Source organism: Gracilinanus agilis, chromosome 2, assembly GCF_016433145.1.
Source record: "Gracilinanus agilis isolate LMUSP501 chromosome 2, AgileGrace, whole genome shotgun sequence".
In the NCBI taxonomy this organism is placed as follows: Eukaryota; Metazoa; Chordata; class Mammalia; order Didelphimorphia; family Didelphidae; genus Gracilinanus; species Gracilinanus agilis.
The window spans coordinates 684,624,029-684,646,897 of NC_058131.1; the positions used below are offsets into that span (position 1 = coordinate 684,624,029).

Sequence of the window (22,869 nt, forward strand, 5' to 3'; positions counted from 1 at the left end):
GACTCAGAAAGATGAGCACCTCATCTGTAATTATTGCCTTTATTTAGATGAACATGTAGGAATTGATAAGATGATGGGCATCCATTAGGAGGTGACCCAGATGGTGAAAAACCTCAGGACCATACTATGCAGAGACTGATGATGCTTAGGCTGAAAAGAGGACATTTAAAGAGGGACAGTCACTGTTGGAGAAACCCACGAGGGGAAGCCTTGTCCCCAAAGAATCACTACAATATATAGGACAATTTCCTAGCAATGGGAAACCTCCCACCTCCCACAGAAGCCCATTTCTCTTTGGGATCGTTCTTTTTTTTTCTTTTTTTCAGATAATTCTTGTCAATTTTCTGCTATTTTAGGATTCAGATTTTCTTCCTTCCTCTCCCTTCCCCAAGGTGGTAAATAGTCTGAGATAGGTTATACCAGTGCTCTCATCTAATACATATTTCCATATTGCTCATGTTGTGATAGAGGACACATGTCACACATATGATAAAAATCTCGTGAAGGTAATAAAGTGGAAGGTGGCATGCTTTGATCAGCAGCCAGACTCCAAAAGTTCCTTCTTTGGCTCTGGATAGTGTTTTTCATCACGAGTGTTAGGAAGTTTTTACTGAAATCAGCCACCTCATTGCAGCCTCTGCTCATTGCTCCAAGTTCTGGCTTCTAGAGACTGGAAGAACATGTCTAAGCCCTCTCCCACATGACTGTGCTTCAAGCACCAAGAACTGAGGTCCTAGCTCTACCATCCAGGCCACCCCAAGCACGGAGAGAAATCCCCAGTTCCTTCGACTGCTCCTCGTATGTAGGATGGTGCAGTGGAAAACCAACTGGATTTTGAGTCAGAGGACTGAGACTTAAATCTTTCTCTGCCAGGCCCTAGCAGTGTGACCATGTACATGTTATTTAACCATCCAGTGTCTCAGGTAGCTCTGCGAGACTGTTAATGACAGACAGGTGGGGCTGATCTGCATCAGTGGAAGGAAGAAGTTCCCTAAAGGAGTACCTTACAGCAAGGTACTTGCAGCCCCAGTCCTCCTCCCACAAAAAATACCCTTTGAAGCATATTTTAATCCTTGATCTCAGCCTTGATGATACTTCTAAGGCTAAATTTACCTCCTTCTGTTGGAATCTCTCTTTCATCTTACTTGCCACACATACTCTCCACATTGCTGAGGCTTTTTTGGATTTTATTTCCTGTGAATTTCTGAGCCTCCTTATTGCTCCTCATGTCCCTCCATGTCCATTTTAGTACTTTGTCTCAGGTTGATGATCTCTACAAATCCGTGACTACCTGAGCACCAAATGTTCCGGGTGTTTTTTAGCCCCAAACTCACATCATTAACTACCCAGCCTTGATACTCTTTAAGATGTAAGTATCACAGAATGACAAAATCTCAGAAAGAAGGGACGTAAAGGCTGTCTCTTTTAGTTCAACCCACACCACTACAACAATCCTCTGTATTATAACATAGCCAACAAGAGCTAAGACTTCCAATGCGGGTAACTCATTCCTTCCCAAAGCAAGTCCGTTGTTGTTCTTGTTGTTCTTGTTCTTGTTCTTGTTCTTGTTCTTGTTCTTCTCCTTCCTCCTCCTTCTCCTCCTCCTCCTCCTCCTCCTCCTCCTCCTCCTCCTTCTTCTCCTTCTCCTTCTCCTTCTCCTTCTCCTCCTCCTCCTCCTCCTCCTCNGTCATTTAACCTTCTTTGCCTCAGTTTCTTCATCCCTCAAATGTGCTGGAGAAGGAAATGGCAAACTGTTACCTTTTCAAGAAAACCCCAAATAGGATCATGAGGAATTGTACATGACTGAACAAAAGGTTATAAATGTTCACTCTGAAATTTTAAGGAAGCAGCTAGGTAACATAATGGATAGAGCACTGAGGCTTGGAGTTGGGAGGACTTGGATTCAAATCTGACCTCAGATACTTATTACCTGTATGACCCTGGGCAAGTCACTTGACCCCCATTGCCTAACCCTTACCGCTCTTCTGCCTTGGAACCAATACACAGTATGATTCTAAGACAGAAGGGAAGGGTTTTATTTTGTTTTGTTTTGTTTTAAGCAGGAGGAGCAGCACTTCTACCACCTATCATTAAGAAGATTCTTCAGTCAATTCTGTTTGCCAATGACATGATGTTGATTATCCCAAGTCCTAGAACACTAAGAGGTCTCCTTTGTTAACATTTCTGGTCACTCAAAAGATATCAACCATTTATGAAGTACTGACTGTGAACCACTAGGTGACATGGTGGATAGATTTTTGGAACTAGAGTCTTATCTTCATGAGTTCAATTCTGACCTCAGACACTTACTAGCTGTGTGATCCTGGGCAGGTCATTTAACCCTATTTTGCCTCAGTTTCCTCATCTGTACAATGAACTGGAGAAGGAAATTACAAACTGTTCCAGTATCCTTGTTAAGAAAACCCTAAGTAGAATCAGACTACAACTGAACTACAACACTATGTGTTAGGCACAGGGCTAGAGAACCAAAGACAGAGGGGAAAATCTCATATATACAAAATATTTGCAGTGGCTAGTGAATTGCTAAAATAATTCCAAGGAACAAAAGTCTGCTTTTAGTCTTTTAGCTTTTAAAAATACTTTAGCTTTTATTTGTTTAGTTGTTTTTTTTAAACTGTGTCCAATTCTTAGTGACCCCATTTGGGGTTTTCTTGGCAAAGACATGGACTGGTTTATCATTTTCTTCTCTGGCTCATTTTACAGCTGCAAGCAGGCTTAAGTGACTTGTCCAGGGTCACCCAGCTAGGAAGTATCTGAGGTTAGATTTGAACTCAGGTCTTCCTGACTCCAATCTGGGCAATCTATGCACTGCACCATCTAGCTACCCCTCAAAAAGCAACTTTACTTCCCTTTTATTAGTAGTTTTCAGCTTCCACCCATTGTGACCAGTTTTGCTTTCTAGAAACAAATATAAGATGTTTCAACCCTTTTCTCTATGGAAGCCCATCAAAAACCTGATGACAGAGATTATGAGCTCCCTGTGTTCTTCTTCTGGCTAAGCATTCCTAATTCCTTCAATCAATTCCCCAGTGGCATAATTTGAACAAGACTGCTGACACCCAAACCGTTAGCCCCAGGGCCTTTACTGCCTTTTGTGAAAAACCCCCAAGTCTCCTAGCTTGGAGTGAACCACAAGCATCTCGGTATGTGAACACACCAAAGAATTTTTTCCCTCTCCTCTGGCCTCTCTCCTTTTAGCTACATTTCCCCGTCCATTTTCAGACATTACCTTCAGGTTGTTTTTTTTCTACTTTCAGTTGCTTCCTCTTTGAATTGTTTGCTTATAACACACTCTATTTCCTTCTTTCCACTTGGGTCTTAATTCAGGAAGCCCTGAATTTTGCTCTGTTTGCAAAAAAATTTTCTTTAAAAAAAAATCCTTAAATCTCTGGATGTTAATATAGTGCTTTGAAATAAAGTAAGAACTCAGGAGCTGGGGGTGATAGATGAAGAGCCTGGTCTGGAGATGGGAGGTCCTGGCTTTAAATCCATTTTATACCCTTTCTAGTTGGGTGAACCTGGGCAAATCATTTACTTAGTCCCCCACTGCCTAGCTGTTACAGCTCTTCTGCTGTGGACTAAATACACAGTATTAACTCTAAGATGAGAAGTAAGAGTTTTAAAAAAATCTGAGGAGAAGTTTAAGGACAAACTCTCCAGATGAGAGATCTAAGAAACAAACACTCCTACACACAGAAAACCATTGATTTTTTTTCTTGCCAGATTTATTATTTTATTCAGAGAAGAAGCTCGCAATAAGAAACTTCTCCTACTAATGCAAAGCAATACCTACTCCTGAACTTCTAGTCTTAGAGAATCATAGGGTGGGGAGGGGTAGGTGACTTGCTCAGGGTCACACAGCTAAGATGTGTCAAAGGTGTGCCTTGAGCCCATTCTGACCCTAAAATTAGTTCTTTATCTCCCATGTCTGGCTGCTTCTCTGACCATTCATTAACCCCATAAAAGCCTCTTTTCCCTAATGTGTAATATTGTAGCCTCTAACAGAAAACAGAAAATAGCGTTAGAGTCATAAGACCTGAGTTCTAATCCTGATTTTGTCATTTACTACCTGCATCACTTTGGGCAAGTCACTTGGATTGGCCAAAAACATTGGGGATGTTTAGGCTGAAGAAGAGAACACTTTGTGGGAGTTGGGTGGGGAAACATGGCAGGTAACATCAAGTATGTGAAAAGAGATTTGTTCTGCTTAGCCCTGGAGGGCAGAACTCTATAGGAGTGTTGTGGGGAGACAAGCAGAATTTCAGGGTGGTAGACTTAGGTTTGATATAGGGAGAAACTTCTGGATAATTCGAACTGTCCAAAAGTAGAATGAACTGCTCCAACAGGTAGTGAGCTCTTCATTACTGAAGGACTCCAAATAAATGCTAGATGACTACTTGTCAGGTATGTCATAGAGGGCAAGTTTGTTCTGATAGGGTTTGGGCCACATGGTTGCTGAAGATGCTTCCAGTTCTTAGATTCTGTGGTTCTGGATGCATGCATGTTCTTCCTGAGTTTGTGCCTCTAAGCATTATACTTGGGAGGAGAATCAGTTGCCCTTGGTCAGCTTCATTCTCTCAGGGTAAACATAGAACTCTCTAAGGATGTGTGAAGTCAGTACAAGAGGGAGGCATGAGCCGCTGCGGATGGGGAGAATGCTCAGGAAGGGCTTCACATAGCATGTGACCTTTGAGCTGAGCCTTGAAGGAAACTAGAGCTTCTAAGGGGAAGAGATGAGGAGGGAGGGCATTCCAGGCAGCTTTTTCAAGTAATTTGGCTGAAAAAGTAGATATATAAGATTTGGAGAGAGATATAACTTGATATAATAGTAGTCAAATCTTAATCCTAAAGTTAAAAAGTGTCTGAAGTCAAATTTGAACCCATGGCCTCCCATTTCTAGGCTATCCAATCCACTGAGCGAAGGGTGGGTTTTTTTTTAATGAGGGGGCTGAGCACGTTGAAGGTAGTAGAGATATAATCAGTATATAGAAAGAGGCTGAAGATTAGAGAGAAGGGGCTGATTGGGAAAGAAGGGAGGACTCCAAGACATGTAAAAGGACAACATAACTGAGAACGGTCATCTCATTTTCAGAGACTAGGGGAAACAAAGAGAGAAAAGGGGGATGATATCAAGGGATTTTGAGATGAAAAAGAGAGAGAGAATTTACACCAATTGTCCTCAGTTTTCTCAGAAAAGTGAGAGGCAAGGGCTTCCACCGAGGTGGGGAGGGCTATGGTGAGATTAAAAGGAGGAAAGTAGGATTGGAAAGCCTTTTGTGGGGAATGACTCCAGGAATTAAACAGGGGAGGATCGCTTTGCTGCTGTAAGAGACCAGCTGACTTCAGTCAATTAACAAATTGATGGATTATTAATCTACGCAGTTAATACATCAAGCATGGTTCCAAAGCAGATGCATAGGAGCAGAGAAGGTAAATAATTTTGTGCAGGCAGAAGTTAGGAGCAAGGTTAAGAGCTGCAATTGTACAAAGGACAAGGGGAGGAGGAGAGAATGTTTAAATAGGCTAACTAGAATCAAGTTTGGAGATGGAAGGAAGTAAAGTCAGAGTCTGAGAAATACTGAGAAGAAGGGTTGGAGATTGTCAGACATAGTCACCCCGACAATCAGGGGTGACGAGAATGAGGAATTAGAGAAAGATGGAGTGATAGGAAGCTGTGGTCATGTAGTCAAATGTCAAAACTTTAATGAAGAAAGTTTGTGGGTAGGAGCATCTGTGGGTGATCGTGAGATATAATATGTGGTGATGATGGCTAGATGTGATGGAAGAACTGGGAGGTTAGGGAACTTGAGAGAATATCAGCGTGGACCCTAAAGTTCCATAGCATAAAAAAATGTTTAACCTTTGCCTTCTGCCTTAGAATCCATACTGCATATTAGTTTTAAGGTAGAAGAGCAGTAAGGGCTAAGCAAGGGAGATTAAGTGATTTTTCTAGGGTCACCCAGCTAGGAAGTGTCCAAGGCCAGATTGGTAGTTTCTCTTGAAATTTCCTATAGTCTTTTCTTCTTCTTCCTTCTCAGGTGGATGGAGTGGAACCCTGGATTTCCCCTAAGCATCGATGCCAAATGTCATAGTGATTTACCACGCGACATCCAGTTTGATAGCGAGAAAGGGGTGGACTTTGTTCTAAACTACTCCAAAGCGTAAGTCTGTGAGCATCCAAGAGCTGGACGATAGCAACTAAGAACTGCAAGCCCAGAGAGCAGCAGATTTCTTTTTATGTACCTATGATTGGCTTTAGAGTCAGCTGAACTAGCCTAAGCCTGTCTTTAGGAAGCGTGATGCTGGTAGACTGGCTCTCAGGGCAAACTTATAGATCAGTCTGTAAGAAGAGGTAACTGAACAGCTGGATCTCTGATCCCTTCATCCAGTTTCCCTCAATGCCCCGTTAGCAAAGCTAAGCCCTCTTCAATCAGCCTTCAAAACCACCATCTAAGAATAACCGAAAAGGGATTCTGGCCTCTGCCTTAAGGCGGCATGAGCTCATGCTGCTGTGGTACCACGTGTCCCCTTTGGTTTTTGTACTAAATTGATCTGTCGGATAGCTAAAGGAGAACTGGTATCTTTAGCTTTTACATCATTCACATTTCTAATGGGCCACTTTTTCCTTCCCCTTCCAGTAAAACAAGGAATAAAAAAAAAGGACAAGGCAAGGCAAGAAGCATTTATTGAGCAGCTGGCTATGTGCCAGGCACTGGGCTAAGTGTGGGAACACAAATATAACTGAAAAGAAAGATAGTTCCTGCCACTGAGAAGCTTCCATTCTGATAGGGAGAGGCAACACACAAAAGGGAATCAAACATTTTGGGGGATTAGTGTCAAATTCTGGAGAGCAGCATAGTATGGAGAGGAACTCAGCATGGCTGGCCTGGATCCATCCTCCAAATAGAGGACCCCAAAGGCCCCACCCCCCAGTGAGAGAACTGAGGAAGTTCCACAGGGAGAAGGAAACTGAGTTGTGGTGGCCAAGTCCATGGTGAGGGGAAAGGGAGCAAAACCAAGCATCACGTCACCAAACCCAACATTGAGTTGAGTGTCCCATATACTTGGTGTTTCATCTCTGCAGAGAAAGGGGGCAGGAGTGTTCTTCTGCCTTGGATTTGGGCTCCATCATGCCTGGCCATTGGCATTCTATTTCTGTGGTTTACTGATGGGTGTTGTTTTCCTGGTTCTGCTTACATTACTCTGCATCAGTTCATATAATCTGTAAAATAAGACATTTTAAATTAGTTAAGCACAGTTGGTGCCTCTTTAGGGCTTTTTTTTTTTATCAAATCACTTCCTGATAAGCCATAATCCCTCTGAATTCTCAGAAGGGACTGACAAATCAACTGTGACTGACAGCACATTGCAACATTCTCCACCCATCTCCTGGGGAAGAGATGTCCACAGCACCCAGCCACGACGGGTGGCCTTCTTAGTCATTGAGTATGGTTCCCTTCTGATCCTCATCTCCAACTCCTGAGTAAGCCTTGGAGCTAGAATTTGCTCTTCTCCACTAGGCTACATCTAAATGATGCCAAACATCTGAAAGCTGGAGAAAAAAAAATTAGTCCGACAGTTTCCATGGTAACTGGTTCTCTGGTCCTTGCCCTAGGAGGCTGGGTCTGAGGACTCCTGCCAGGGATACTCTACATCACTACCATCACTTGGGCCACATGTTGCCCTTTACTGGGAACTCTTCCACTTGGTCACATCTGGGCAGAACCACATGGATGACTGTGTTTTCCCTTCCCCAGGAGCTGAAATCCATGTTCAGGTCTCTTAGCTCTGAGTCTGTATTCCCAAGTCGCAGGGCTCAGTGAGACTGTGTAAGAGATTGTAAACTACTATTATATAGTTTGGTTTTTTTCATATGCATAATTTAGCAAGCTAGTAACAAAATTGCTTTATTGTGCTGCCTTCTACTCTTGTTTTTTACTTTAAATGCAGTTTAAAAGTGAATTTTATTTTATGTCTTTTGTTTTCACATCACCTGCATTTTCTAGTTCCACCTTATCCCCATCCTCCTCCTAGCAAGAAAGGGAATTATAACAAAAAAGGGGAAAAAATAACAGTTCACTAAAAGTAAGCAATATACTAAAAAGTCTTCAGAGTTTCAAAGTGCAAAGAAGCAGAGAGAAGATGCCTTCTCAGATCTCTTCTTTTGGGCCAAGACTTTTGCTCACGATACTTTTATAGCACTGGTATTGAACTCACTCCTTTCTCTCCCCCTGCTCTCTTCCTTATCAAGAGGAGAAATGAAGAGAAAGAAAGTTTAATAGGATAGAATAGAGGAAAATAAATAGTTAGCAATCATAACTGTGAATGTGAATGGAATGAATTCACACAGAAAATGAAAGAGGATAGCAGAATGGAATAAAAGGCAAGATCCAACAATATGTTTTTTAAGAAACAGAAACATAAAGATTCATACAGAGTTAAAATAAGGGGCTGGAGGAAAATTTCTTGTGCCCTAGCTGATGTGTAACACAAAAGGTAGGGTAGCAATCATAATCTCAAACAAAGCAACAGCAAAAATGGGCTTAGTTAAAAGGGATGAAACTACATTTTCTTGAAACCATAGACAATGAATTGATAGTATACTGAACATATATGCACCAAATGGCATGGCATCCAAATACTTAAAAGAAAAGTTAAAATGGGTTTCAGAGAAAAATAGATAATAAAACTATTTAGTAATGAAAGACTTCAGTTCTACCCTGCCCTCAGATCTAGAAAAATTTAGCCAAAAAATAAAGAAAAAAGCAAAATAGAATTTTATATAAATTAGATATGATAGGCCTCTGGAAAATACTGAATGAAAATATAAAAGAGTATAAAAATTTCTTGGCTGTATATGACACTTTTACAAAAATTGACCATAACTTAGGATATAAAGATTTCATAGACAAATGTAGAAAAGCAGGGACATTAAATCTATGTGCTCAGGATAAAAAGACCCCCAAATTAAATGGCTTTCTCCTCAAGGAGCTTCTATACCATAAGAGAAATAAACAGTTAGCCATAGATCATACCATAAATCACAATGCAATAAAAATTATATTTAATAATATGAAATAATTAAAGTTGATTAGAGACTAAATAACTTTATTCTAAAAAATAGAACAAATCACAGAAACATCAACAAATGTCATTAAAAATAGTAACAACAATGAAATAACATACTGAAATTTCTAAGTTGCAGCCAAATTAGCCCTTGCGGAAAAATTTATATTGCCAAACAATTTCATTAAAGAATGAAAGAAAAAAAATCAATAAATTGACCATGCAGCTAAAAATAACCTTGAAAACTAACAAATTAACCGCCCCCCCAATAGACATCAAAATCCTGAAACTCAAGGAAGATATTAATTAAAAAATCTATTAATTAAAACTAGAAGCTGGGTTTTTTTTTGAGGGGGGACGAGGAATTAACCATTAGCCAATTTGATTTAAAAAAGAAGATTTGTAGAGGAAAGAAGTCAAGGACAAACTGAGTTTAGGAAGAAGTAGGGCAAGACGAAAATAAACTGGGAGTTTAATAAATGTTGAATTTGTCAAAAACATCTAACTCCTGGGAACCCTGAGTTATATTTTCTTACATTTCATCCAGAAAACTTGGCATTGTTTAGCCAAACTTGGTCTTGATGTGTTTGAGACCACAATAGATAGTTTTTAAGAGGGCTTTTGAAGAGACTATTCTGTAATGAAACTGGATGTCCTAATTGGCGATACTGACCTAGAGCTGGTCAGCCTCAGGTCCTGTCGTGCTCTTTTATCCTGACCCATTACCACTCCTCTTTCACTTTGTGCTCTGGGAGCTATAATCAAATCAATAGTATGACATTCTCATTCCTTCTGGAAAGAGTTTGTCAATGGACTGCCCCATGGCTCCACTCACTACCTTTGTGGCTCCCCAGACCAAAACTCTCTTCTTTGGCCACGATGTCCTGTGTGTGTTGTCTTCCCTCTATTAGAATATAAGCTTTTTGAAGGCAAGAATTCTCTTGCTTTTGTATTTGTAGGCATTAAAGTCTTTTCCATTCATTTAATCATTCATCCATTCATAGAGCACAAAAAGTAATCGAGAGAACATTATCATTGGCCACATTATCATTGTGGCTCTTATTATATATGCTCCAACATCTGGACACATAGCCATGGTTTACCTGGTGGTCTTTGAGGTTCCTCTCATGTGTATTAACTTCACTCTGGAGCCCATTACAGGGGTGCAGCAGCACCATGCTAACTCTGAGATGTTTTGCCAGTTGGGTCACTGATGGTTCTACCTCTGAGGTATTCCCTGTGGTAGAGGACACTATTGGAAATAGAGGACGAATAGAAAAGCTTCTCTTCTAGATGGTCTTATGGTATAGAAGCTCCTCGAGAAGAAAGTCTTTTAATTTGGGAGACTTTTTATCCTGAGCACATAAGTGTTTCATAAATACAAATTGATCTGTTATCTTAAAATTCACTCTCAAAGGACAGAATTAATGGTGCTCTTTTGGCCACATTTCATAAAGCATTGTTTTAGCTCCTATCTTTGTGGAGGAGCTCATGACCAGAAGTTCCTTTTTTTGAGGTCCACAATGATGTATCTGACTTGGAGTCCTGGCATCTTCCGCCTCCGCTGTCCTTCCAGACAACGGGCTGTGGTTTTATGGCCCCTGAGCCTTTACCTTCTTGTTTTCATTGGCCGGCATTCTGTTCCAAAGGGATGAGGCCATTGTTAGAGAACACCACCTTCCCTCTGTGGAGTGGTTTCTACCACAGATGAAGTCACTGAATCTGGGAGTTTGGGGGAGCCCCAATCTTGTACTGAATCTGACTTTTCTTTAATATGGTGGGCAAGTGCTCATCCATTCTGTGATTGAGGACTTCTAGTAAGAAGAAACCCACTGCATTGTAAAGATCAGTGTCTAGGAGTCACAGGACCTGAGTTCAAATCCCACCTCAATCACTTACTTCTGTGTGGTGGCCGTGGGTAAATCTCAACCTCTTTGGACTTCGGTTTTCTTTACGATGAGGTGGTTGGCCTAGAGAGCCTCTGAGGGCCCTTACAGCTCTAGACCAAGGATCCTGTGATCTTCTTAAGGCTGCCCATTTTATTCTAGAGCAGCTCTAATTATTTAGAATTGTTTTCCCTATTTTGAGACAAAGTCTGCCTCTTGGCAACTCCTTCCTGCACTCCACCCCCATCACCTTCATTCCCTTTGCAAGCAGAAATAATTCAATCTAGGGCCATAGGTTCAGAGATTTTGGATATCATCTAGTCCAGGCTTCTTATTTTACAGAAGACCAATCTGTACCAGAGAGGCTAAGTTACTTTCCCAAGGTCACTCAGCTAATAAATGGTAGAGTAAGGGTTAGGATCCAGGTCCCACCCTCACCTCCAAATTCAACCCTCAGTTTCCTTGGGCTCTGTCTTCAAGGAATTCACAGCCTAGTAGGTGAGATGACAAACACACAGGTAGGGACAGAGTATTGAAGGAGTCCAGAAGGAGTCTCAGCCAGTTAAGGATGATGCAGGGAAGGTTCTTTAAAGAGATGAGTTTGGAGCTAGAATTGAGGGATAGACAAAATTTTGGCAAGTGGATCTGGGGAAAGGAGAGCAGAGATAGGGGAGGAGAGCATGTCTGGGAAAGCCAGAAATAATGGAATTCTAGAATATGAAAACTAGAAAGATCTTGGAGATCCTTTGCTTCAAACCTCCCATTTTCAAATGTAAGTTTTCTTAGCACCCCTTTTTTTTAAACCTGATGATCATTTCTGGAGACTCCTCCATCCGTTCTCTGCTTTTCCTTCTTGTCCTCCATATTAAACTCTCCCTTGAAGCAAAGAGAAATTAAGCACCATCCACTGAAATGGTGATCATATATGACAATGTGGACAGCATCCTAGCCCAGAAATCCCCCACATCTTTGCCTTGAGGGATATAAACCTCCCATGTTATCTATGAGGAACTAAGCCTCAGAGGTGACATACCCAAGATCACATCGAGTTTTTTGGACACTTTTGTCCAGACCTTAAAGTTTGGTTGGAGCATGGGATACATTAAAAGACAGTAGTGGGATAGGAATCGCAGAATAGGCAGAGATAGCAGAAGTTATTTTTATTATCATCATTGTCGTCATCTAGTCCTACTTCCTTCCTGAAGTTTGTGTCTCATATAGAACATTCCAAACTGTCAGCCAGCCAGACTCAAGACCTCTAGCGATGGCAAACTCACTACATTCCAAGGCTACTGATTCCAATTTCTAGACAATCCCAATTGTTAAAAATTGCTTCCTCTTATTCAGTTAAAATCTGCCTCTCTGGTGCTTCTGTCCATTGGTCCTACTTCTGCTTTTTGGGCTCAACAGAGTAAATTTAATGCTTTTTTGACCAGGACAATCCAGGGGTGTACTGGTAAATGTATAAACTATTTAAAAGCTCAAAAAAGAAGGGGCATGCAACATACCTTTAAGTTTAATCTTCATTATTAAACTTTTCTCTATCATTCTCTTAAGACTAGACAATCAAGAAAATAATAAAGCAAGCCCTCATTTGTGGAATTGTCCATTTCTTAGATTTAAATGCTCACACTGAAAGTTTAGCCATCAACTGTTATGAACAGGTTTATGCTCTCTCCAGGACATCCCTGCCAACCCTTTAAATATAAGAACATAGAACATATCCTCGAACTTTCATAGCTCCCTTCTTCCTTCTCACCCAGGACTTCTCACCTCAGATCAGAGATCGAGAGCTGGAGGGGACCCAATAGGCCCTTTAGTTCCACCTCCCCATTTTACAGATGAGGAAACAAAAGCCTAGGGAGATGAAGTGATGCCATGGTCACATTGCATCAGAGGGAGGATTGAAGCCTATGCCCCTTCTTCTTTTGACTAACTCCATCTGATCTCTTTACCGTCCTAGTGGCCCAGCTTTCAGTGTATTCCATCTTATTGATGTGCTTCCTAAACTGTCTTCAAGACTCAAAATGAAATCCGACTAGGACAGAGTCCGGCAGGAATCAGCTCTTTTGTCTAGACACAGTCAGAAGAGGTTGGATTCCAATTCCAATTCATTTACTCGCTAGTGTGACCCTGGTCTTGTCTGGGCTTCAGGTTCCTCATCTGTAAAATGAGGAATTGGATTTGATGTCTTCTGAGATCCCACTTCCAGCTCCAAATTAATAATTTTTCCCCAGAACTATTATACTTTTTTTTGTTTTGTTTTTTAAACCCTTGCCTGCTGCCTTGGAATCAATACTGTATATCGGATCCAAGGCAGAAGAGTGGTAAGGGCTAGACAATGGGGATTAAGTGACTTGCTCAGGTTCACACAGCTAGGAAGTGTCTGAGTTTAGATTTGAACCCAGGACCTCCCATCTCTGGGAATGGCTCTCAATCCACTGAGCCACCCAGCTGCCCCCAAACCATTATGCTTTTAATATTTTTTCAATTACATAAAAACGTTTTAACCTCTCCCTTCCCTTCCCCTAAATGTCAGGCAATCTGAAATAGATTTTACATGTGCAATAATATAAAACTTTTTCCCATATTAGTCATTTTCTGAAAGAAAACCAATGATTTTTTAAGAGAAAAAATTTTTTTTTATCCACCACATCATACACTTGATTCCTATTGGACTTGGAGGTTCACCAACCTCCCTCCCCTTTCCAGACTTTTTTTTTCTCACATAAACTCAATTTTGTAAACATTTCTTACATGCCTTTTATGTGCCAGACCCTGGAGATACATAGACAAAAAAAAAAAAAAATTAAATAGTCCCTGCCCTCAAGGAGCTTATATTCTGTTAGTATAAAGGGACAGACACTCTCCATGTCTACCTTCTCTGCACTTGGAACATTCACTTATCAAGCCCAAGTTAGCCCTTTTCTCTTCATCAGACTTAATTTGAGTTGATTCTTCCTATCATTAATTGTTTGTTGTTTTTTTTTTAACTTGGTCCCTCCCCTACAAAATGGGAAGTAGAAGGACCCACCTCAGAGGAGGGGGGCGCTGGCGTAAGGCGGGCCAAGCCACAGAGGGGGCCCTTTAGGCAGCGGGCAGTGGAGTTCCATTGAAGGTTTTGAGCCATGCAGACCTGGCCAAGCCTGCTTGTGCGACCTGGCCATAAGCCCCCCGGGCAACCTTTCCTTCCTTGAGAGTAAGGTGTGTCCTGGTGACGCCCAGGGGGGAGGGGAGCGGCCATTTGGTTTTTCGGAGCACGTCTAGCTGTCCGGTACCTGGTGGCAGTGAGTCAGCAGGGCTGATAAGAAAACACACCCCAAAAGGGAAGTTGAGCAAAATGCTCTTCTTTCTCAAGGTGGGAGGACGTTGCAGAAGTCCGTGTCTCTGGAGATGCAGCCCGATAGCCCCTCACCACACAGGCTGCCCAATCTGGACCTTAAGTCCACTTTGATGGTGTCCAAACACCTCCGAAAAGCAAACTCTAAAAAGGCAGAGAGCCTCGTTTCCATTCCCATTCGGGCTGCTCAGCGCCGCTAGAGAAAGGCAAGGCATCAGGATGGTTTCTTCCGCTTTAAATTTATTCCACAGCATCCTATTTGGGCTTTCCCGGCTGCCCCACCGCCCTTCTAGTCTCCTGCTAGCCGCTCCAGCACCCAGTAGGGGCTTTAAGTGCCCGCTGACTCGGCTCCCTTTCTTATCCCGCCCAAGGGACCCTTCCAAACCCTTTTGCCTCTTCTCAAGTCCTCCATCGCATTCCATCTCCTGCACACCGAGCGGAGGGCTCGACCTCTTACACCGTCAAGATGAGAGAAGTTCCTTCCTTTCTCCTTCTCTTCCCCTCCTTCCTTTTCAGTATCAGCCACTCCTCTCTCCTTCCTCCCTGGAGAAGAATGCATTAGTGCCCCCCATTTTGCCATATCCCCCACATTTATTACTTTCTTTCACTGGCATATTGGTCAATCTGATAGGTGTGTGAGGTGGTGCCTCAGAATGGTTTTAATTTTCATTTCTCTAATCAGGAGTGATTTAGAACATTTTTTCATATAATTATTGATAACATTTCTTCATCTGAAAACTGCTTACTGATATCCTTTGGCCATCTGGCAATTGGAGAATGGCTTGTATTCTTATAAATTTGCCTTAGTTCTCTATAAATTTGAGAAATGAAACTTTTATCAGAAAAATTTATTATAAATTTTCTCCCACTTGTTCCCCTTTCAATCTCATTTACATTGATTTTGTTTGTACAAAACCTTTTTAATTTAATGTAGTCAAAATTACTCATTTTACATCTTGTAATGTTTTCTGTCTCGTTTGGTCATAAATTCTTCCCTTCTTCATAGATCTGAGAGGCAAATTATTCTATGTTGTCCTTCTTTACCTATAGCGATCATCCTTTATATCTAAATCATATACCCATTTTGACCTTATCTTGGTCTAGGGTGTGACAGATATCGTAGTTTATCTATATGTAGTTTCTGCCATGCTGTTTTCTAGTTTTCCCCATAGTTTTTGCCAAATAATGAGCTTTTATCTCAAAAGCTGGGATCTTTTGGCTTTTTAAACACTAGATTGCTGAGGTCATTTACCCCTAATATGATTCATCCATTGATCCACCATTCTATCTCTTAGTCAATACCAGACTGTTTTATGATTACTGCTTTATTTAAGATCTATTACTGTAAGACCATCATCCTTCACATTTTTTTCACCAGTTTCTTTGATATTTTTGACCTTTTGTACTTCCAGTGAATTTTGTTATTATTTTTTCTAGTTCTATAAAATTGTTTTTTGGTAATTTTATTGGTAGGGCATTGAATAAATTAATTTAGGTAGAATTGTCATTTTTATTATTTTAGCTCAGCCTACCCATGAGCAGTTAATGTTTTTTCCAGTTGTTTAGATCTTGATGGGCAAACTATGGCCCAGCCCGTGGGCCAGATGCAGGCCCCCTGAAATGTTCTATCCTGCCATGCGACATTATTCCTAAACTTATGAATACAATGAATAGGATATAATACAATAAAACTTCGAAAGCATTGCCTTAGAAATAGACTGACAGATGAGCATTTCCTTTCCTTTGGCCCCCTCTTTAAAAAGTTTGCCCATCAATGGTTTAGATCTAACTTTATTTGTGTGAAAAATATTTTGTAATTGTGTTCATATAATTTATCTTGGCAAATATATTCCCAAGTATTTTATATTGTCTAAAGTGTGGCAAATATATTCCCAAGTATTTTATATTGTCTAAAGTGATTTTAAATGAAATTTTTCTTTCTATCTCTTGCTGCTGAACTTTGTTGGTAATATATGGAAAAGTTGATGATTTATGTGGGTTTATTTTGTATCCTGTAACTTTGCTAAAGTTATTATTTCAACTAGGTTTTTAGTTGATTCTCTAAGTATACCATCATACCCCCATAGAGTGATAGTTTAGTCAACTTCAACTCCTTCAATTTCTTTTTCTTCTCTTATTGCTAAAGATAGTGTTTCTAGTATAATATTAAATAATAGTGGTGATAATGGGCATTCTTGCTTCACCCCTGATCTTATTGGGAAAGCTTTCAATTTTATTACAACTGATATTTGCTGATTGTTTTAGATAGATAATCCTTATTATTTTGAGGAAAGGCCCATTTATTGCTTTCTAGTGCTTTTAATAGGAATGGGTGTTGTATTTTGTTGAAGGCTTTTTCTGATCCTTTGAGATAATCATGTGATTTCTGTTAGTTTGGCTATTGATACGGTCAATTATGCTGATGGTTTTCCTAATATTAAACCAGCCTTGTATTCTTGGTATAACTTCCACCTGGTCATAGTAAATAATCCTTGTGATATATTGTGATGGTCTCTTTACTAGTATTTTATTTAAGATTTGTCATTAATATTCATTAAGGAAATTGATCTGTAATTTCCTGTTTTGGGTCTTCCTGGCTTAGTTATTAGCTCCATATTTGTGTCATAAAAAGAATTTTGTAGGACTCCTTCTTTGATTATTTTGCTAAATAGTTTGGATAGTATTGGGATTAATTGTTCTTTAAATGTTTGATAGAATTCACTTGTGAATCCATTAGGCCTGGAGATTTTTTCTAAGGGAGTTTATTGACAATTTGTTCAATTTCTTTTTTCTGAGATAGGATTACTAAGTATTCTATTTCCTCTTTTGTTAATCTGCAATTAATCTGGCAATTTTTGTAAATATTCATCCATTTCACCTAGGTTGTAAGATTTATTGTCATATAATTGGGCAAAATTGCTCCTAATGATTGCTTTAATTTCTTCTTCTTCTTTGGTGGTGAATTCACCCTTTTCATTTTTGATACTGCTAATTTGATTTTCTTCTTTCCTTTTTTAAAATCAAATTAACCAATGCCCTATCTATTTTGTTTGTTTTTTTATAAAACTAACTCCTAGTCATATTTATTAGTTCAATGGTTCTCTTTCAATTTTGTTAATATCTCCTTTGACTTTTTTCCCAATTTAGTCTTTAATTGGTGGTTTTTAATTTGTTCTTTTTTTTAGTTTGTTTGGGTGTTTTTTTTAGTTGCATGCCCAATTCATTGAACTTCTTTTTCTCTATTTTATTATTGTAAGTATTTAGAGAAATAAAATTTCCTCTAAATACCTCTTTGGCTGTATCCCATAAATTTTGATATGCTGTCTCCTCATTGTCATTCTCCCTTAATGAAATTATTGTTTCCATAATTTGTTTTTTGACCAGACTTTTTTTTAGCAGTAGATTGTTTAGATTCAAATTAATTTTTGATTTGTTTTTCCATGGACCCATATTGATTATAATTTTTATTGCATTATGATCTGAAAAGGATTTATTTATTACTTCTGCTTTTCTGTATTTGCCTCTGAAGTTTTTAGTGCCCTAATACATGGTCAGTTTTTGTGTTTTCAATTTTCTCTAGAGATCTATTAGTTCTAACTTTTCTAAAATTCCATTCATTTCCTTCACTTCTTTCTTATTTATTTTTTGGTTTGATTTATCTAGATCTGAAAGGAGGAAGTTAAGGTCCCCCACTAGTATAGTTTTACTGTATATTTCTTCCTGAAGTTCATGAAATTTCTCCTTTAAAAAATTGGAGGCTATATTACTTGGTGCATATATGTTTAAAATTGATATTATATCATTATCTATGGTACCTTTTAGCAAGATGTAATTTCCTTCCTTATCTGTTTTAATTAGATCTATTTTTGCTTTAGCTTTGTCTGAGATCTCCTGCCTTATTTTACTTCAGATGATACATAATAAATTTTTCTCTAGCCCCTTACCTTTACTCTCTGTGTGTGTCTTTCTGCCTCAGATGTGTTTCTTATAAACAACATATGTGTATTCCCATCCATCTTATTTCCCTTTTTTTGATCCTGCACTTTCTCTTTTCACCGTGTCCCTCCAAACAAGTGCATTGATTTTAATCACTCTCCCCAATTCCCCATCCCTTATATTACTGCCCTCCCCATCTCCCCTGTCTTATTCCCCTCTTACTTCTCTCAAATATGATATAGGATTCTGTACCCCAATGAGTCTTGTTATTTTCTCTCTGAGCCAATTCCAATAAGAGTAAGGTTTAAGCACTGCCAGTCACCATCCTCATCCTCCCTTGCACTGAATAGTTATTTTGTTAACTCTTTAGGTGGTATAATTTACTCTGTTTTATATCTTTCTTACCTTTTCTCTCAATGCAATCCTCTTTTTCATCCCTTGTTTTTTTGTGTTTTTGTTTTTTTTTGGCATATCATATCATTCTAAACCACTTATTCCTGTACCTTCTGTTTATATATACTCATTTTTGTTTGTTTTAAATAGAGGAGATCTCAGTGTATTCTAGAATTTATCCCTATGAACGGAATGAAAGAATAGTGTGGATTGAGTTTAGTTCTTAAATAATGAGCCATTATGAAGATGAAAGCAGAGACGTGTTGAAAAGATCTAGAGATTTTAGTGGACTGCAAACCCAATGTATGTCAATAGTGTGATGTTTGTTAAAAAAAAGTTTAATACATTGACAGACATACTTCTGTCTGTCCTGCTGTACTGTATTCTGGTCAGATCATCTGGATACCTCCTAAAGAAAACCACTACAATAGTGGAAGGCTTCAAGATTGAATCATATAAAATAAATAAAATCAATTTCAAAAAATCAAATTCTATGAAAGTTAGTGAGAAAGGAAACTTAGGAGGCCCATGATAATTCTCACCAAGTATTTGAAGGGCTGTCATGTGGGTAAGAGATTAGATTTGTTATGCTGAGCCTGAGAGGGTACAAATAGAAGCAATGGATGGAAAGTACAGCTAGACAAATGTAAAGAAAAGCTTCCTAATAATTAGAGCTGCCCATGAATGAAATGAACTGCCATGGAAGGTAGTGGAAGTTTTCAAATTTGCTTGACTTCAATGACCCCTTTGTTGGGTTTATTGTGTAGTCACTTCTTAGGTAGGTTTAAGTATAGGTTGGCCTCAATGGTGGCCACTGAGATTACATTTAGCTCTTTGATTCCATGTCTGGTTCTGAATACTTTCTGATCATTAGCATTTTCTGTCTCACTAAGGCTAACTATAAAAGATGTGCTTTGGCACAATTATGAAAATGGATGTCGAAATGTATTCATGGCAATTTCCAATCTTCTACTGAAGGTCCTTCCCCATTCCTTGGTACCTATCCCTGTTCCATGTCTAGAGAACCTTGCTTTAAGTTAGCTGTCAGTTAACTTTCATTAAGGTTATGTATCTTCTATGAATTAAATAAAAGATTTAAAGCACTGAAAACCTTAGAGAACCAGATAGCAGCCCAAAATGTTCTCCCTCTTCCAACATCTGCCTCTTGTAATCTTTCACTTTTGTCCTAGATTCATGGAGTCATTTCTGAGGGTTGGAGAGTTGATTGGGTTCTTCTGCCCATTCCTCAATACTTAACAGCAAATGGATATTTACTTTATAAACTGTTTCATGGCAAGTACCAATAAAAGGTAACAGCAAGAGCTCAGTCCATTTATTCTAGTGGATTTTATTGAAGGATGTGAGTTATTGAAACATCTAAGCTACAGCTGGTTTAATGCAGATGAATGACAGTTACAAAGGGTGTCCAAACAGCCAAAGCTTCTTTGGGTATTACCAATCCTTCCTGGTTCACTGCTCCTTTTATGCCTCCTTTCTGGCTCATACCATGGCTCTGGACCTGGCCTGGGTTTTTCCCTTTTCCCTCTAGGCTTTCTCTCTTCTCCAAATTCTTTTAAAGATTAGAACACTCGTTGGCCATGGCTGGATGCTTGAGGTTGGACAGTCCTTTCTATATTCACAATGGGTCTTTGAGGCAGTTTGGTCTTCATTAGCCTCAAACGTGGGCACCTATGGGCTGGGGTGGAACCTCTGGCTCCTCATTAACCTAAAAATGACAAACTGTTGGTGTTTGGACAGCCCTGTTTTATCTCAGGAGGAGAAGTCTGCTCAGCGAGGGCACTGCCTGTGATCCTGGTGATGACTGACCAGAGGCTCTGAGAAGTGGCTGGGTAGGAGGGCAGGCAAACTTTTTGCAGAAGTTACAGAGAACGTGACCTTTAGCATGTAACCTCGTGAGGTTTCAAATGACTGCTGCAGAGGAATCTGTTGTCTCTTAACATGCAAGAAAGTGTGAAAGGGGGAGAGAGAGAGAGAGAGAGAGAGAGAGAGAGAGAGAGAGAGAGAGAGAGAGAGAGAGAGAGAGAGAGAGAGAGAGAGAGAGAGAAAGAATAAGCTGGCCTCTGATATTCATATTTCTTCCACTTAATGAAAGGAGTCTCCCTCAGGAGCCTGCCCTGGCAGCTTCAATAGAAAAGAAGTATCAATGGTTTCAAGGCAGAAAAATAAAGACTAGGCAATGAATGTTAAGTGACTTGCCCACGGTCACACAGCTAGGAAGTGTCTGAAGCCAGCTTTGAACCAGAACCTCCTGTCTCCAGGCCTGGCTCTCAATCCACTGAGACAACCAGCTACTCCTTTCAAAATGGTACTTTTATTATCCCCATTTTACAGACAAGGACACTGAGGCTCAGAATGGTTAAATGACTTGCCCAAGGTCACACAGTTAATAAGCATCAGAGGCAGGACTTGAACTTAGGTCTTATTGGCTGTAAATCTAGTGCCACCTGAGTTACACCTAACTACCTATGGACAAAAGCTATCCTGATTCTCTCGCTCCCGCCCTACTAAGGTCCTGCCCCCTGGAAATTACCTTGTCTTTAATTTCTTGCACACACCTCTCTCTCTCTCTCTCTCTCTCTCTCTCTCCTCCACTCCCATGTGTTATCTCTGGCCCAAGCCTCTGTGCTTCCCTTTACTTATCCTCCTCCACAGATTGACATATTGCATGTACTCTCTGTTCCTAGCCCTATCCCTTTTCCACTTCTATAGAACTCTTCCTCTTCCTCCTCTTCCCTTCCTGAAACCTTGGGAACACTTTCATTCTATTGAAACTGCAAAAATTCTCAGTTTAAGAGCCCACCCAAGTCCAGGAGAGAAGTCGCCCTCTTTTGGGATAAAACTCGATGCTGTAGCACTGCAGGTTGGGCCAGAGGGAAATGTGACTCCAAAGCCTGGGCGCTGCCTGGGGTGGCTTCTGGTCACGTCTACAAGAACTTGGGCTTCTGGTTTTATCCAGCCCCTGGACCCATCCTGCAGAGAAGCTGTATTACCATCTTGGTAAATGGATTCAATTCTGGAACTGCATATTCCAGAGTCCTGTCTTATCAGGTCAGCCTTATCAACATGGAGAGAAAGTGGTCTCCTAGATTGCGTGATTTCAAGGGCTCAGAAGTTTTCTCTTCTACCCTATCTCCAATCATTCTCTATCCACTCCATTGACAGATGCCTAAATTACACAGTTAGATATGAATTCCTTTGGTTTAAGGCTTCTAGCCCATATTCAAATACGCTTCCACTAGAGGAATTCCTAAGTAAGCCTTTTTTGCCCATTAATGGTGTGAATACATTCATCAGTCCTTCCCTGAGTTTTGACAGGGGGAGGAGAGAAAGTAGATCACCAAAGCAATCCGTGTTGGCCAGAATGAGGAAGAAGAGGTCACTACCAAGCACAGAACAGCCCCGCTTCTGGACTTCTTTGCTGTGAAGTGCAGTCCCTATGCCAAGGCTGCTCCTTCCACAGAATGGGCTGGCTGACCCACAAGGCACCAGGCTAGCCTGGTAGAAGTAGGAGCAATCACTGTTGAGTTCTCCTTGTGTCCTGGAGAGATGGAGAAAAAAGCTGAGAAAATCCTGCTCTGGGCAGAGGAAAGCCTGATGACCTACTCAGTGTGCCAGGAAGTCTGCCAGCAATTAAAGTTGTTCAGATATAGGAAAGGGTTAATATGGCCTTGACTTTGGACACCCAGAACTGGCCCCTTCAGACTCCCAATCAGTGACCCATTGGCCTTCTCTCTCCTTATTCATTGGTAAATCCTGAATGGGGCACCCAGGGGCACTTTGGGACCCACCAAGACGGTTGTATGCAGTTAAAGGAGATAACTTTCCATGTTTCTTCAAACCATAATGTTATCTTTCATCCACATTGGGCCGATATCAGGGAAAGAGAATAGAGAAGTGCTCAGAAGGGGTTATCAGGGAGGTAGCTGGTGCATCCCTCTTGCAGAGGCAGGGGCTCCTTCGGTGGTTTTTTCTGTCCTTGTGATTCTAATTTAACAGATAAAGAAACTGAGGCAGGATGATTCCTCATTAGAGTTCAACTGAAATTTGAGGGTTCCTGAATTAGAAATACATCACAGAATCACAGAATCAGATCCACAACTGGACCGAACATTACTCATCACTTAATTTGACTCCCCCCATTTAAAGATTCAGAAACTGAGGCTACGAGAGTGACTTGCTCAAGGTTGTTTCGTTAGTGTGCATCAG

General features: G+C 40.3%; 1 protein-coding gene across 4 annotated transcripts in view; it reads left to right on the forward strand.

The window, feature by feature from the left end:
- ALOX5 (arachidonate 5-lipoxygenase) overlaps positions 1 to 22,869 on the forward strand; it is a 65,667-nt gene that overhangs the window by 16,050 nt on the left and 26,748 nt on the right. For all 4 annotated transcript variants that reach the window (XM_044662883.1, XM_044662881.1, XM_044662884.1 and 1 more), the window contains exon 4: positions 6,060 to 6,182. In XM_044662883.1, coding sequence (XP_044518818.1) covers positions 6,060 to 6,182 — 123 coding nt within the window. The remainder of the gene's footprint in view (positions 1 to 6,059; positions 6,183 to 22,869) is intronic.